The sequence below is a fragment of the Lytechinus variegatus genome, chromosome 3, assembly GCF_018143015.1.
Source record: "Lytechinus variegatus isolate NC3 chromosome 3, Lvar_3.0, whole genome shotgun sequence".
In the NCBI taxonomy this organism is placed as follows: domain Eukaryota; kingdom Metazoa; phylum Echinodermata; class Echinoidea; order Temnopleuroida; family Toxopneustidae; genus Lytechinus; species Lytechinus variegatus.
Genome location: NC_054742.1, coordinates 54,062,605 through 54,076,248, shown reverse-complemented (window position 1 = coordinate 54,076,248; position 13,644 = coordinate 54,062,605). Strand labels below are relative to the sequence as shown.

General features: G+C 38.9%; 1 protein-coding gene across 2 annotated transcripts; it reads left to right on the top strand.

Annotated features, from left to right (window-relative positions):
• Window positions 1-1,289: 1,289 nt before the first annotated feature.
• On the top strand, window positions 1,290-13,370 carry LOC121411371 (chromatin target of PRMT1 protein-like). Of its 2 annotated transcripts, none has more exons than XM_041604053.1 (5): window positions 1,290-1,399; window positions 6,912-7,039; window positions 9,140-9,305; window positions 9,984-10,428; window positions 10,789-13,370. In XM_041604053.1, the coding sequence occupies exons 2-5, from the start codon at window positions 6,972-6,974 to the stop codon at window positions 11,010-11,012; spliced, it is 903 nt and encodes a 300-aa protein (XP_041459987.1). In that variant the 5' UTR covers window positions 1,290-1,399; window positions 6,912-6,971; the 3' UTR covers window positions 11,013-13,370. The 2 variants fall into 2 exon arrangements, with proteins under 2 accessions (XP_041459987.1, XP_041459986.1); XM_041604052.1 differs by having other exon boundaries at window positions 9,981-10,428.
• Window positions 13,371-13,644: the final 274 nt, after the last annotated feature.

Here is a 13,644-nt window from a genome sequence, read left to right as displayed (position 1 = left end):
ATTCCACCGTCATTTTGCGCTTTTGTTTCCCATTTTGTCAAATTTTGATTTATTTCCCAATATCATGCTATGCATGCCTATATAGTATTCGGGATGATTTGTTTTTTCTCTAGCTCACAAAAGTCATATCTTTTCCTTCCTTTTCCAGCTTTCCTTAGGGGTTTTCCCGGCGTTTTCCCCGGTTTGCCGTTTCTTTTCAATTAGTCCCGTTCCCTTTCATCTTTCCCCTTTCCTTCTTCCTTTTCTTTCCCTTTCTTTCTTTCTTTTCTCTTTTCACGTTTTCTTTTCTTTTTTTTTTCTCAAATAAATCATCTCCGGGTGAAATCCGCCAGGCCGCGGGCATGCAGTATAGAGCACAGCCTGCCTTGCATGCCCGAGGTGGCGGATTTCTGCCGCGGTCACCACCACATGAGACCCCTTGCCATGGTCGCGCATGGTATACACTCGTGAATGGAAGTGGCCCCCAGGGACCTGGCCTCGCTGGCTTTAATCATGAATGACCAAACCGATCAATCTCATTTTTTCACTGGAGTTACCCAACGACGGTGTAAAAAATCACATGTAAAATATATATTTAAATTGTTTCATTCAAAAGTTACAGCACTTTGATTTCAGGGGGGGGGGGCCGGGGGGGCTTATTTTTGGTTGAGTATAGAGAGCTAGACCCGGGGGGGCCACTTCCATTCACGAGTGGATACCATGCGCGACCATGGGGTCTCGAAAAGCACCCTAAATACGTAATTTCCATATTCTGAAAATGCACCCCTTAACAAGTATTGGCGTGTGAAACCCTACCCTTAACAAGTATTGGAAACAAAACGATACTCTTGGCAAATATTCCCTGAAATGAACCCCTAAACAAGTACAGGAATGTTTTATTGTTACGGGTCCTTCGGTCGTCGGCTTCACCTTATTTGGTCAAGTACGACCCCGGAGTACGACCCCATCTTCTACACCTCGCGCAAATAGGACTCTAAACACGTAGTGTTGGGGGCCAAAGCTAAGGACATCCTTTATAAAACATTCTAATTTTGTTTTATCATCCCCGCAAATTCGACCCTAAACACGTAATTTTCCTAGCGAAATAGATACCCTATTTTCATTATTTTTGTGTTTTTGACACCCTTATCACGTTACGTACGTAACGTGCCCTATCGTGAAAAGGACATCCTTTTTACGTGTTTTTTTGGTCGCGCATGGTATCCACTCGTCAATGTAAGTGGCCCCCCCCCCGGGGGGCTAGAGCAGCACTGCACCGATCAGTGATAATTGATATGCAGCCGCAAAATTCGTGGCCGATTTGTAAGGTTCTCCCCCTACACACATACGCTGACGACGACACGCAGTCAAAGTTCTAACCATCAAGCCAATTTTGAAGATTTTTTGCCCGTAAATTACGGTATGTACCGACACATTAACTTTCTAACCTCACTGGGATGTAACACATTTATATTTAATTTAATTAGTTAATAGAAGAATCAAAACCGAATGGCATTATCTTATATTTTGTTAGACCAAAAGCTTCGGTCGCAGTTGGTTGTTCCGCTGACAAGTGACATGGCTGACCTCCGTTGGCTCCACTAAAAAATACACTAGGCTACTGTCACTAGGCCTAGGCCCTATACAGAGACCGAGGTTCCTATTTCTATAGACCAAAAGCTTCAGTGCAGTCTCTGTAATTTGGTTGTTCCGCTGAACTACGTTGGCTCCACTCACCAATAATACATAGGGCCTGCCCTAGTACCATATGGGCACTAGTATTCAACCCGGTAGAATTCAAAGATTTTGACATATTACCGAAAATATTTAGAAATTGGGAATTTATCTTAATTTCATACCTTTGTTGTTTTCAGGGTAATCTGTTGTTGGTATTTTCTTTTTCAATCTGTCAACTGTATGCGCGTAGGATCGAATTATGCGGCGATGGCCTTTTGCAGTGAAATGCACTAGTATTCAACCTAGTGAGGATAGACGGCAAATCTCAAAAGGGTTTAGATTGCTAAATTAGATCTAGATCTATGTAAGTCTCTGGCTTTGATTAATTCCGTTTGGTCTCATCTCAAATGGTCTAGTCCATAGTCGGATGGGACAAGGGCAGATTGAGAGACAGGGCCATCTTTCATAGCTAGGTTGAACACTAGTGCAGACGGATTGAATACTAGTGCCAAAAACCATCGCCGTATAATTCGATCGCCCGCGCACACAGTCGACTGGTTGAAGAAAAAAATAATGGAAAAAGAATAATCAGCATTTGCTCTTCGAAATAAGACGGGTCTGAAATTCAGGTAAATTCTATATTTCTATATATTTGAGGAAACTCTCCAAACGGGTTGAATACTAGTGCCCTTACGGTACTCAGTAGACTGAAGAGCTAGCTTAAGTTGGAGGCCCGGGCCGTATGTAGGATGGGGGGGTCGGGTCGAGTCGGGTGTCCGGACACTTTATAATTTTGAAGCCTCTTTTTTGTCTTTGGATTACACTAAAAATATGAATTCAAAAAATGTAATCATCTTCTATTTTGTTCTCTACAATATTTCCTAACATTTTGTACTAAAAATTGATGAAACTTCACTTGTAAATTTTTCCAAATGACTTTCTAAAATTGATCGTCCGTACACACAACCTGTCCGGACACACAACAACTGGGTATACAGCCAATGTATGGTTGACTTAGACAGCTGGCAGCCGTCTGTTTCGAGGAGTTTTTTAACTTTTTTTTTTATGTCTTCTCGTACACAGACGACTCGCTATCGTGCAGCCACCATAAGGGGACTTGTAATGCAAAATCCCCCCGTCGGGACTCTTCAATTTTTGTCTTTAATGAATAAAAATTTTGAAAATTAATGTGACCAAAATGCAAATTAATATTCCCTCTTGGCATTAATCATGTTAATTGCCAAAAAACAGAGAAAAAGCAAGTTAAAAGGAACAAAAACAGTGACTTCCCTCGGCTGTCGCGCAAATTCACTTCCCCGTTTTATCCGATCTTAAGTAGGCCTACATAAACATATGGCCATTGAGTCCCCTACAGGTAATGGTAATGTTGTAAATCGGATCAAAAATCAGATCGAAAATCGGATCGGCAGTTAAGCTTCTAAAATCGAAATCGAATCGAAAATCGAATCGGCGATGTTTAAAAATAAAGGAATACATAAAACTTTTGTTCTCGGTCGCGCGCATCTTCTTGACAAAGTCACAAAGACGAATGTTTAGGAATGGAAGTCGCCGACATGCGCGAGCGTTTGGAACATGTTTTAAAAGGGTTTTGAGGTGTTACTGCTTTACAACAAAATGACTGATTGTTATTAGAAAGATAACCGAATGACGCATCTTCCGAGCAGAGTTGCAAAGGAAAATAATTCTCATAGATCACGGGTCAATGAACGATCGGCACGTCTTTTTAAAGTATTTTTAAGCTGAGCTCAGCTCAGTTCGCTCATTATAATATGTGATTACAGCCACGCCCAAAAACCATTCCAAAGTACACCAATTTTGTGAAAATAGCTTACTTGTATATCATTTCTCCGAATCAGTCCTCGAAAAGTTAAGTCACGCCTCAGTATCGATCTTTCTGTATACCCACCCTCTCAACAATATCAGGGAATTACCAAATGCGCGCAAGCACACAATTCAAGATAGTTTTGGGGCAGAGCCAAAAACTGGTACCGCCCATACATGAACGGGCTAGCGCAAAATTCTTTACTTTACCTTTTGGCATGTGAACATGGTGGGTTTGATTGACAGTGCTATTCTTTGAATTAGCTCACTGGCTGGATTAATGATAATATCAGGGCAAGTATGGCTTACATAATACGTACAACACGCAACTCATCCATGCACACACACAGCTCTCAAATTCCCTTGCAATTATTCGTCCCTTGGTCCTGTGTGCACTTATGGGCGGGATTTAAGCAGGGCATCACTAGCATCATGGACCTATTAGCATATATACAACACAGCATTCAATCATACACTTTTCTCAAACTCCCTTGCTATTCGTCCTTTGTATACACTCATGGGTGGGATTTATCAGCGAAAGCACTAGCATACATAATACGTACAACACATTCATGCACCCACGTGGTCACACACAGCTCTCAAACTCCCTTGCTATTTGTCCATTGTATACACTCATGGGCGGGATTTATCAGCACTAGCATACATAATGCGTACAGCACATTCATGCAGTCATACACCCATGCAATCACACACAGCTCTCAAACTCCATTGCTATTGGCCATTGTGTGCACTCACGGGCGGGATTTATCAACATACGCACTAGCATACATAATGCATGTAATATTCATGCACCCATGCGGTCACACACAGCTCTCAAACTCCCTTGCTATTCGTCCATTGTATACACTCATGGGCGGGATTTATCAGCACTAGCATACATAATGCGTACAACACATTCATGCAGTCATACACCCATGCAGTCACACACAGCTCTCAAACTCCATTGCTATTGGCCCTTGTGTGCACTCATGGGCGGGATTTATAAGCAATAGCATACATAATGCATGTAATATTCATGCACCCATGCGGTCACACACAGCTCTCAAACTCCACTGCTATTGGCCTTTGTGTGCACTCATGGGCGGGATAAATGACAATCCCAGTGCAAGTACATGTTCCTTGTTTGTATTATACAATACATTCATCTCAAGTTCCACTCCCACCATACCAGTCAGCGCAGCTACCGGTAGGTCATAAGTAGGTCAACTTATTGCGAGTCTTTTCTGACATTCCAGGAATCTCATTGTTCGAACTATTCGATTGTTAAAAACCTCTAAATAGAACAATCTTGAAATATGTTCTGACTGCACTGTAACTAGATCTACGCCGATTTTTATATTCGATTTTTTCCTTCAAGGGGCATGATCGAAGATCGGCAGGTGATCGCCGATTGTTGTGAAATCGAATGGAATCGGTTGCCGATTGCAAAATCGGTTACAAGCTTAGCTACAGGTATAGATTGCGCTAAAACTTCGGTCTCTGTATTTGGTGAGTGAAGCCAACGGAGTTCAGCTGAACAATTACAACCAACAAAACAGAGACCGAAGCTTCTGGTCTAGAAAGTCATATACTGTACATATGGCAAGATATGGTCACTCCCCACTGACGCCTGGGAGCCCTACCTATATTCCCCTACGTACGGGTACAAAACCAGAAACTTTCGCCCCCAAGAATTCTACTTTCCCTCTAAAAGATCTAGCCCTAAAACATGTACATGGGGTCCAACTTCATTTCCAACATTTCTTTCATTTTTAAAGAAGAATTCATTAAAAAAAAAAGAGATTTTTTATGAAAAGATGGGAAGAGCTTACGGCCGTGTTTACGTCACCATCTTGATTTCTTTGTCTTCCGCTTGGCGACAGCACGCAAATCGCGTGCTGTCGCCAAGCGGAAGAAAAAGAAATCAAGATTTCGAGCAGGATCAAATGCGTGTAATTGTCCATAGACATCAGTTTATTTAGTCAGTAAAGGGTCTGTGAGTCAAGAATAGTCAAACTATCGGCTGATGATCGTTAATATACCCCTTCCGGTATCAGCGCTTCTCGCTAGCACAGCGGGCACTGTGGCGGGAAAGGTCTTGACTGCAGATAAATCGAGATGAGTTCGAATCCCAACCAAGGTAGATCTAAGCAACAGTAAAAAAGTGATAAAAAAATCTGAAGTGAACAAACCAGAAGTCTCAACAATCTTATTTTTAGTGGGGGTGCATATGACTTGAAGAAAGCACAATATTGGATGCTGGTGTCGATCATTTTTTAAGACTTCACAATGTCCTTGAATTTTTAAGTCAGGAAGTACACTTCTCTTTTGGACAATGCATCATTCTTTATTTGAATGTGTGATTGTATTTATGAAGCATCGTTTTTAGTTTTCTTATTCATACACCAAAGTAGTGCTCCAGCCTACATGTACATGTAAGGGGCAAAATACCCAGTTCACCCTGGGAGCTAGGTAGCTATCTGCTATGATGGTACTAAAAATAGGCCACTCTTACGTTTCATGGTGTTCGATTCAACAACCTTGCCATTTACCTCATTTATTTCTATCAACCTTAGTTTTGAATGAATTTTACTTGAGGAAAAACCCAATGTGCTCAAAAGATTAAGCAACTGTAGTCTACGCACTGGCTAGTGCTTAAACTGTTCTTAAAATGAGCTTCAAACAAGCTAGAAATTATGTTAATAATTAATGGTATGCAAATGATAGGACAGATCGTGATGTCATCCACTCCCTATCTCTTTTGTATTTTACATAAAACATTTCATCTCAAAGTATATGGATCTAGTTCATGAAACTTGGACATAAGAGCAACCATGTATCCTTAAACATCCTGTGCGAGTTTCAGGTCACATGACCAAGGTCAAAGGTCATTTAAAGGTCGATGAGCTGTGGCCGTGCTGGGAATATGTGTTGAATTGCCATCATAACTTAGAAAGTTTATTGATCTAGCGCATTAAACATCGACACAAGGGTTATCAAGTATGAATGTTTGTTTTGCACATGTCTTAGGTCATTGTGGGTCAATGGACATAATATTTTATTATCGTATTAGTGTTTTCTTCTGTAGATAATATTCATTAGCTGTTTTCAAAGGCAGCACTGCTGCTATATATCGAATTGCGTAAAGCAGGCAAGACTGCCAGAGGCATTCCTCTTGTTTTGTTTGTTGGGGGGATTTCTAGGGCCTTGAGTCCCCACCCAATATTGGAATGGATACTCTACTTCAAAGTTCATAAGAATCCTGGCCCTATGGAGGTTAACTAGTGCATCAATTGCTAGGGGAATTAGGGGGTATAGGTGTAGCCAGTGTAGCCCGAATGGCTTTTTAAAGTCGTGAGAGTAATTGACAAAGTTTCATTTTTCTGCCCCCCCCCCCTTTTTTTCCTTTCTAGGAGGACTAGAGATCAAGATCTGGAGGATATTCAGTCTGTCAACTGGAAAGAGCTCCCATAATGAGTACTGTGCAGCCACCCTCAAAAATAGTGCTCAAAAGCACAACTAAACTAACTTTAAATGATCGGTGAGGAGAATTAGGCTTGCAGAAGAAAGCAAGCAATTGTTCAGAAAATGCCACTCTTGTATACAGCTACATGTATACAGAAATAAAGAATGATAGATGTGGTTAAGTAGCAGAAACAAATGAAATGCATTGCCTAAAGATACAAAATGTGTTCCTATAATTCACCCATAGGCCTGTTATATACCAAAGGAATTTAAATGGAGGTAAAGTAGATGGAATGAAGAGTAAATGAGCTCTAAAATTTGAATTTAAATTAAACACGAAGGCCTGATATGGGAAGAAATTTCTTAACCACATAATGATTACGCACCTGCCAATGTCATTTACCAATGATCACACTGAGGAAACAAAACAAATCAGAAAAATGCCTGGATTGTTTAAAAAAAGATCATAAAATATCTTGTAAGAAAATTTCCTTGTCAGTGTGCTATTGAGCAATTCATGAAGATTTAACATGGAGGTGTCAATCACATTCTATCATTCTAAATATATAACGCCCATGACATTTTTGGAATCATGGCAATAAAATGGTAACAAAACTTACCCAGTTAGATAACAATTATGTTATAATTTTCTTCAAAAGTGAATGCTGAATATGTAGCTAGAATGTTGAAAAGTGGCTATGTAATTTGAACCAGTGATTTGAATACATGTCAGTGTAATAAACTGTACGATGTGATTCATATCACCTGGACTTCATTATACGTGCATGCAGTTAAATCACTTGTGCAAATGTCAGTTGAACTCAAGCCCTCCACACAACACAAAGTGTTATTTGAATACATACCAGTGTAACTGGTGATGTGATTCTTTCTCACTTGTGTGTGTGAGCAAATTAATTTTGATGAATTTATTCAGAGAAGATTTTGTGTGAGCAACTTGTTTCTGGCCAGAAGATTAGTACATCACAGCAAATCAAGTCTAGAAGTCAAATCATTGATGTGATACAAGTGCAGATTTTATCAGTTGAATCTCAAATCAGATACCCATACATGTATGTATGCAAACCTCTTTTTTTTCATCAATCAAGTGTGGGGGCATAGTGAGATTTTGAATACATACCAGTGAAACTGTGTGATGTGATTCAAACTCACTTAAGATGCACAATGACTTCATAAATAGTTGAAAATATGAGCCCATTCAAAAAATAAAATGTGTGGTCAAAATTTCTGTCTGCTGCTCCCTACTTCATTATGGGAACGAGAACATTAAGAAATTAAAAATGTACCAGTGAAAGCAGCAATGTATTTTATTTCTGTAAAAGTGCTCAAAACCTACTCACATTTATTAAATATGAAGTGAAGTAGTACAATATATGGCAAATAAACCTTGTAGACATTTTGGGGGCATACCTCTGTACTCTTAGCGATTCCTTTAGTAATGAAATAAAAGACCTAATCCCATGAATTGAAAAATAAACCGTGAAATGATCTTGACTACAGGCTGTTCATATCAATTACTAGTGAAATTAATGATCAGATGTAGTGCACCTTTCCCCACAATAGTTCATGTGAAATGAAATTGAAATCAGTTTGGCACAACATGACGTAGTAATTGAATACATACCAGTGGACTGGTGATGTGATTCTTTACCACCTTTGTGTGTGCCAATTTAATTAACTGCTAAAAGGAATTAGAAAAGAATTCCCAATTTGCAATTGATGCATTTTCACAGTGGGCTGTTCCGTTCTTAGCTTTCAATCCTAGTGACCTGAAATATATCAGTATAATTTACAGAGAGCATCAATTAGAAAGCTTATTTATTTTGCAAAGCTGCATTTATTTTTACATTTTTGAAAATGAGGGTTAACTTATCTTGATTGGTTTTGTTTTTAAAGGAAAAGAACCAAAGCAGACTGAGAACTGTACAATGTAACAGTAAAAATATGATCACACATTGGGCTAATAATTGCATGGTGGATATCAAATGAAGCATAACAGTTAACTTGACTTGCACAAGTGAAATGAGGAGTATAGATATATTATCCAATGCACATGAGCTCTCTCACACATGTGATGCATGTGATGATGTGTAGCCATTACACTCAATTTCCACCTCCCCCATTCATCCGAATCGGCATCGGCGATACGGGACCACAGGTTTACAAAGATGATCAAAGCAGCACCGACATCTCCGACGGGAAGGAAAGCCGCTGCAAGGCAGGATGCTCAGGTTTCCCAGGCTAACCGTCGACTTGCCCAACAGATGCAGAACAGACCTTCCGTCAGGGCAGCATTGGGCATACCAACATCTCCGCAAACACAGGTTAGTGATGGACTTGAGACCTTGATAAACGTGTCAACTACTAAGAAGTTGTTTTTTCCCATTTATTTTTGTTTTATTCCCAGTTTAGTTTGGTGGAATAGCACTGCAACTATGGTTACTAGCATTAAAAGACAATGCTCATGCTTTGGTTGCCAAAAGACCACACAATGAAGAAATGTTCCATAGATTTTTTATGAGTGACTGACCAAGACAAGCAAAATGTCTTGAGACTAAGCCTAAATCCATCTCTGGTGGCAAATTTTAAAAATATTTTTTTATTTGATGATCATATATTTTTTCATGCGCTGTGCAACAGCGATGACGTATTTGAAAATGTTTATGTGTAGTGGTTGATGCATGTAATTTAAAGTATCTTTTGAGCAAAATGTAATGGTATCCAGTTACTGGTATTTAGCAAGTATAATGGACTCTGGAGAATTGATATATTTGTGGAATTTCAAGATCTTAATGAGAATATGCCTTGTTTATGTGATGTCTAATGGTACATGATCAGATGTATGTTTTGTTGTATGAAACAAAACAGTAATTTATGCAAACAGGAATATTATCATCTTTTCATTACTCTACACCAAAAGTATGAGTTAACCTAAAAGGTATGACTGTGCATTTGTTGAAATTGTTAACGTATATCTGTGTGCCTCTGTATACCCACAGCAGCAGCAGTTGCCAAAGCAGAGTGTGCAAGCCAGACTGGGCACCACAACACCGGGACAGAGCATACAGCAACGCCTGGGCAACCTACGGGGGAGGGGTGCTGGCATGAGAGGGAGAGGGGCTTTTAGGGGTGGCAGAGGGGTAGGGAGGGGGATGATGCAAAGAAATACACAAGTGGGTGTGGCAAATAGAGGCATGGGTGTGGCCAGGGGTAGGGGTAGAGGAAGGGGTATGATGGCAAGCAGGGGTATGGTTGGTCAGGGGCAGAGAAGACCCATGGGGCGGGGAATGATGGCCAAGCAAGGACAGAGGGGAATGAGAGGGAGATACATGGTCCGTGGACGAGGAGGCGCAATGGCAGCACCCGGTGGACGAGGCAGAGGGATGAACCGTGGAGCTGGCAGAGGGATGCAGAGAGGTGGAATGCAGAGAGGAGGAATGCAGAGAGGTAATTCGGGGCTTGTGCAAGCTGGTAGTCATTTAGTTTTTTTAACTTACCTGTAATAAAAATAATTATGATTAAAAATCGATTACGTCAGGTTTTTAATTGGAAAAAAGCAAGTGTGTACTTTAGTATAAGTATAATAGATGATCCAAGGAAGTCACACTGACATTTCATACAATTTCATCAACAGGCGGACATGTATCTGAATGTTATTGACTTAATCTTGAAATAAAATACACCCCCTTCTTCACCCCTACATGGTCCAACATTCATCCTTTGATATGTCATTGAGTCCGTTAGTTGACACCAGTGTTCTTTTTCCTATTCACCCCCCACCTCCACCCTACTTTTTGCTTATTTTAGGAGCCATGAGACAGCGAGGCCGAGGAGCTTTGGCAGGAAGAGGTCGACAGGCACGAGGTCGTGGCATGAGGGCGCGTGGTAGGGGAGCCCAGAGGGGGCGTGGTGCATCCAACCCACAGATGAGCAAAGAACAGCTTGACAATCAACTTGATGCATACATGTCAAAGACCAAGTACAGTCTTGATGCCGAGTTAGATGCATACATGGCTGATTCCGGTGTTTGATATCCATGCCCTTCTGCATTGTGTTGTCTGATATGTACTAATTTGCAGTTGCCACTAAGCTAGGACATTGTCTCAAAGAAATCTGTATATAGTTTTTATATGATTCGTTTAGCAAAGATATTCATTTTCTGTTGATACCTATTGTGGAATAATGTAACATTATCATTCAAGTATTTTAGAAATGTACCAATTAAGATATACAAAATTAGTTGTTGTTTTTTTAGCAGAAATCCTTTTTCACATTACTCTACAGAGAAATGCCAAGCCCAACAGTATTATTAGAATGTTCATATCTGATTTGCCCAAAGCCTGTTGTACAGGTAGCTCTGTATTCACAGGACTTCTGATAGACAGACTAAACCCATTTCAAGCGAGATTCTACTTTTTGTGATCAGGGGGGTGTTTCACAAAGATATAAACATGACTTAAGTCGCACTTAGATGCCGACGCATACATGATATGTGACGCGCGATCTTAATGATAGATACGCATTAGTGTGCCTCCTCATGACACGATCTGACCAATGCCTTTCATACCGTACACAACTCAGTTATTTAAGTGCGACGTTAAGTCATACTTAAATCTTTGTGAAACACCCCTCTGGGACTCCACACATTTTTTTTTATTACCTGTACTAGAATGTATTTTCATGACAAAGTATCTCTGGTTTAATTAATGAATGCATATAATAAATGAGGATAAAGCTTTATGTTGGATTTCATGTTCTGGTTGTTTTGTAATGATGCCCCAATAAAAATTTCCTCCACTGTGGCTCCACATTAATTAAAAGAGGGTACTTGTTATGATATCATCAACATCATTAATAGTGTTTACGGTACTTTAAATTCAGCTGCAATTGGGAGAAGTATTGGAAAAAATGTTTAGCTCTAACTTTTTAAATCTACTGTCTTGTATAAAGAGACTTGCCTGATTTATTTGCAGCATTTGTGCAACTCTTTACAAATATTAGCACTTGGGGACATTTTTATGGAGTACCGTAATCCAATTTATCTGATATCTGATATACAGGAATTAGGAAATTGTGTACAGGTTACCTACGCTACCGGTCAAATCCACCCCAACAGAAAGATCAATTGAATAAACAGGAAAATCTAGTAGCATAGCACTGAATGTTCAATTGAAAATGTTTGAAATATGGGTGTTACAAATCAGAGAAGCAATGATGTTACATGCTTACCATATATTTTCGAAATATTTCAATTTTTTCTTCCAGTAAAGTATAATTTACTCTGAAGAAGAAAAGAGCCTGGTTATCATAAAATCTATGAAAATTGAAATGTTCAATATTTCAATCAATAAACTATACAAAAGAAAATTTGAATGTGTAACATTAATTACTGGCTCCTTCATTTCCATACTGTCCAAGATATTTTTATTTTTTTTTATAAATTGAAAATGAATGAAAATTCCCATATTGCTTCCTATTTTGGACAAATTTGCAGTGCTCAGGGTGCTTATTAGTGTTCTCTATTTTTCCACTTCGCTGATGGGGTGGACTGAGCCTTTTAGATCAGAAAAATGTCTAATGCTAATAATATACTGTTACAATATATTGCTTATAATGGTCAGTGTAGATATGACTACCAACACAAAACCCTTTGCATAGAATTTGCATTCAATGTAGATAAATGATGTTTGTGATGAATGTCTTGTTTTCTAACTGCGTTTTTGAAAGCCTGGTTCATGTATTATCCTGTAAATTTTTTAATGAATCCATAATGCATGATATTTCATGAAAAACTACAAAATGGTTTTGATTTCAAAGGAGATGAAAAATAGTTAAACATAGTATATCTGTTCAATTAGACCTTTGCCTGAGCATTATAAGGAATCAATCAAACACAACAAAAATGACATGAAGAAGCACAATCTGTCACTTGATGCTCAAAAATATAAATCATGCAGTGGTCATACAGTGGTAAAAACAAAAGAAAAGAAGAGAAGGACAACTAAGCGATGGAATTTGTCATTAATTTACCTTTGACTTTTTGACTTTTGAGACAAAATGACCTTGTTATGACACCCATCTCCAAGGGCTAGAAATTTTCCCAAGTTAATTTATTTATATGTAATACAGTCAGCTTTTCCTTGGCACTAAAGCGCCTCAAACCACATAACATCCATTGTTCATTGTTATACACCTCATTAAAGTTCTTTTTATGATTTTACTAAGGAAGAGTTGACTGTTCTATTTCCCTCAGTTGTTATATATATTCCAGTAAATCTTATTTTATGCGTATTTATTTATGAACTTATCTATGTGTTCTTTTTACATTGGTAAAGAATTAGGCTGCCATTTGTCGTGTGATTTTATTATGCCACAGTTCTCCTCGTGATGTAGGTACATTTATATTCAACAAATGTGATAAAAACAGTCTACCAAGCACAAATATCAAAAGTTGGGTACAGAATTTGTTTTTTTTTAATTCCACTTTCATTGTTTGTTGTACAGTGTCTGTGCTTCTAGATCATTTCATTCTTTTAAACAACAAACTGAAATGTTAGAATTTTACTGACAGATTCACCCCAGCAACAAATGGAGTTGAATAAATGGTAAAAAAAAATCAGACAAGTATAGAAGTGGAAATTTCATCAAAATGGGATGTGAAAT

What these genes read in the sequence shown, in the direction of transcription:
- LOC121411371 (XM_041604052.1), top strand. Translation starts at nt 6,972, where the DNA reads ATGAGTACTGTGCAGCCACCCTCAAAAATAGTGCTCAAAAGCACAACT. An exon ending in AAACTAACTTTAAATGATCG is followed by an intron (nt 7,040 to 9,139) that starts GTGAGGAGAATT and finishes ACGGGACCACAG; the next exon opens with GTTTACAAAGATGATCAAAG. An exon ending in GAGAGGAGGAATGCAGAGAG is followed by an intron (nt 10,429 to 10,788) that starts GTAATTCGGGGC and finishes TGCTTATTTTAG; the next exon opens with GAGCCATGAGACAGCGAGGC.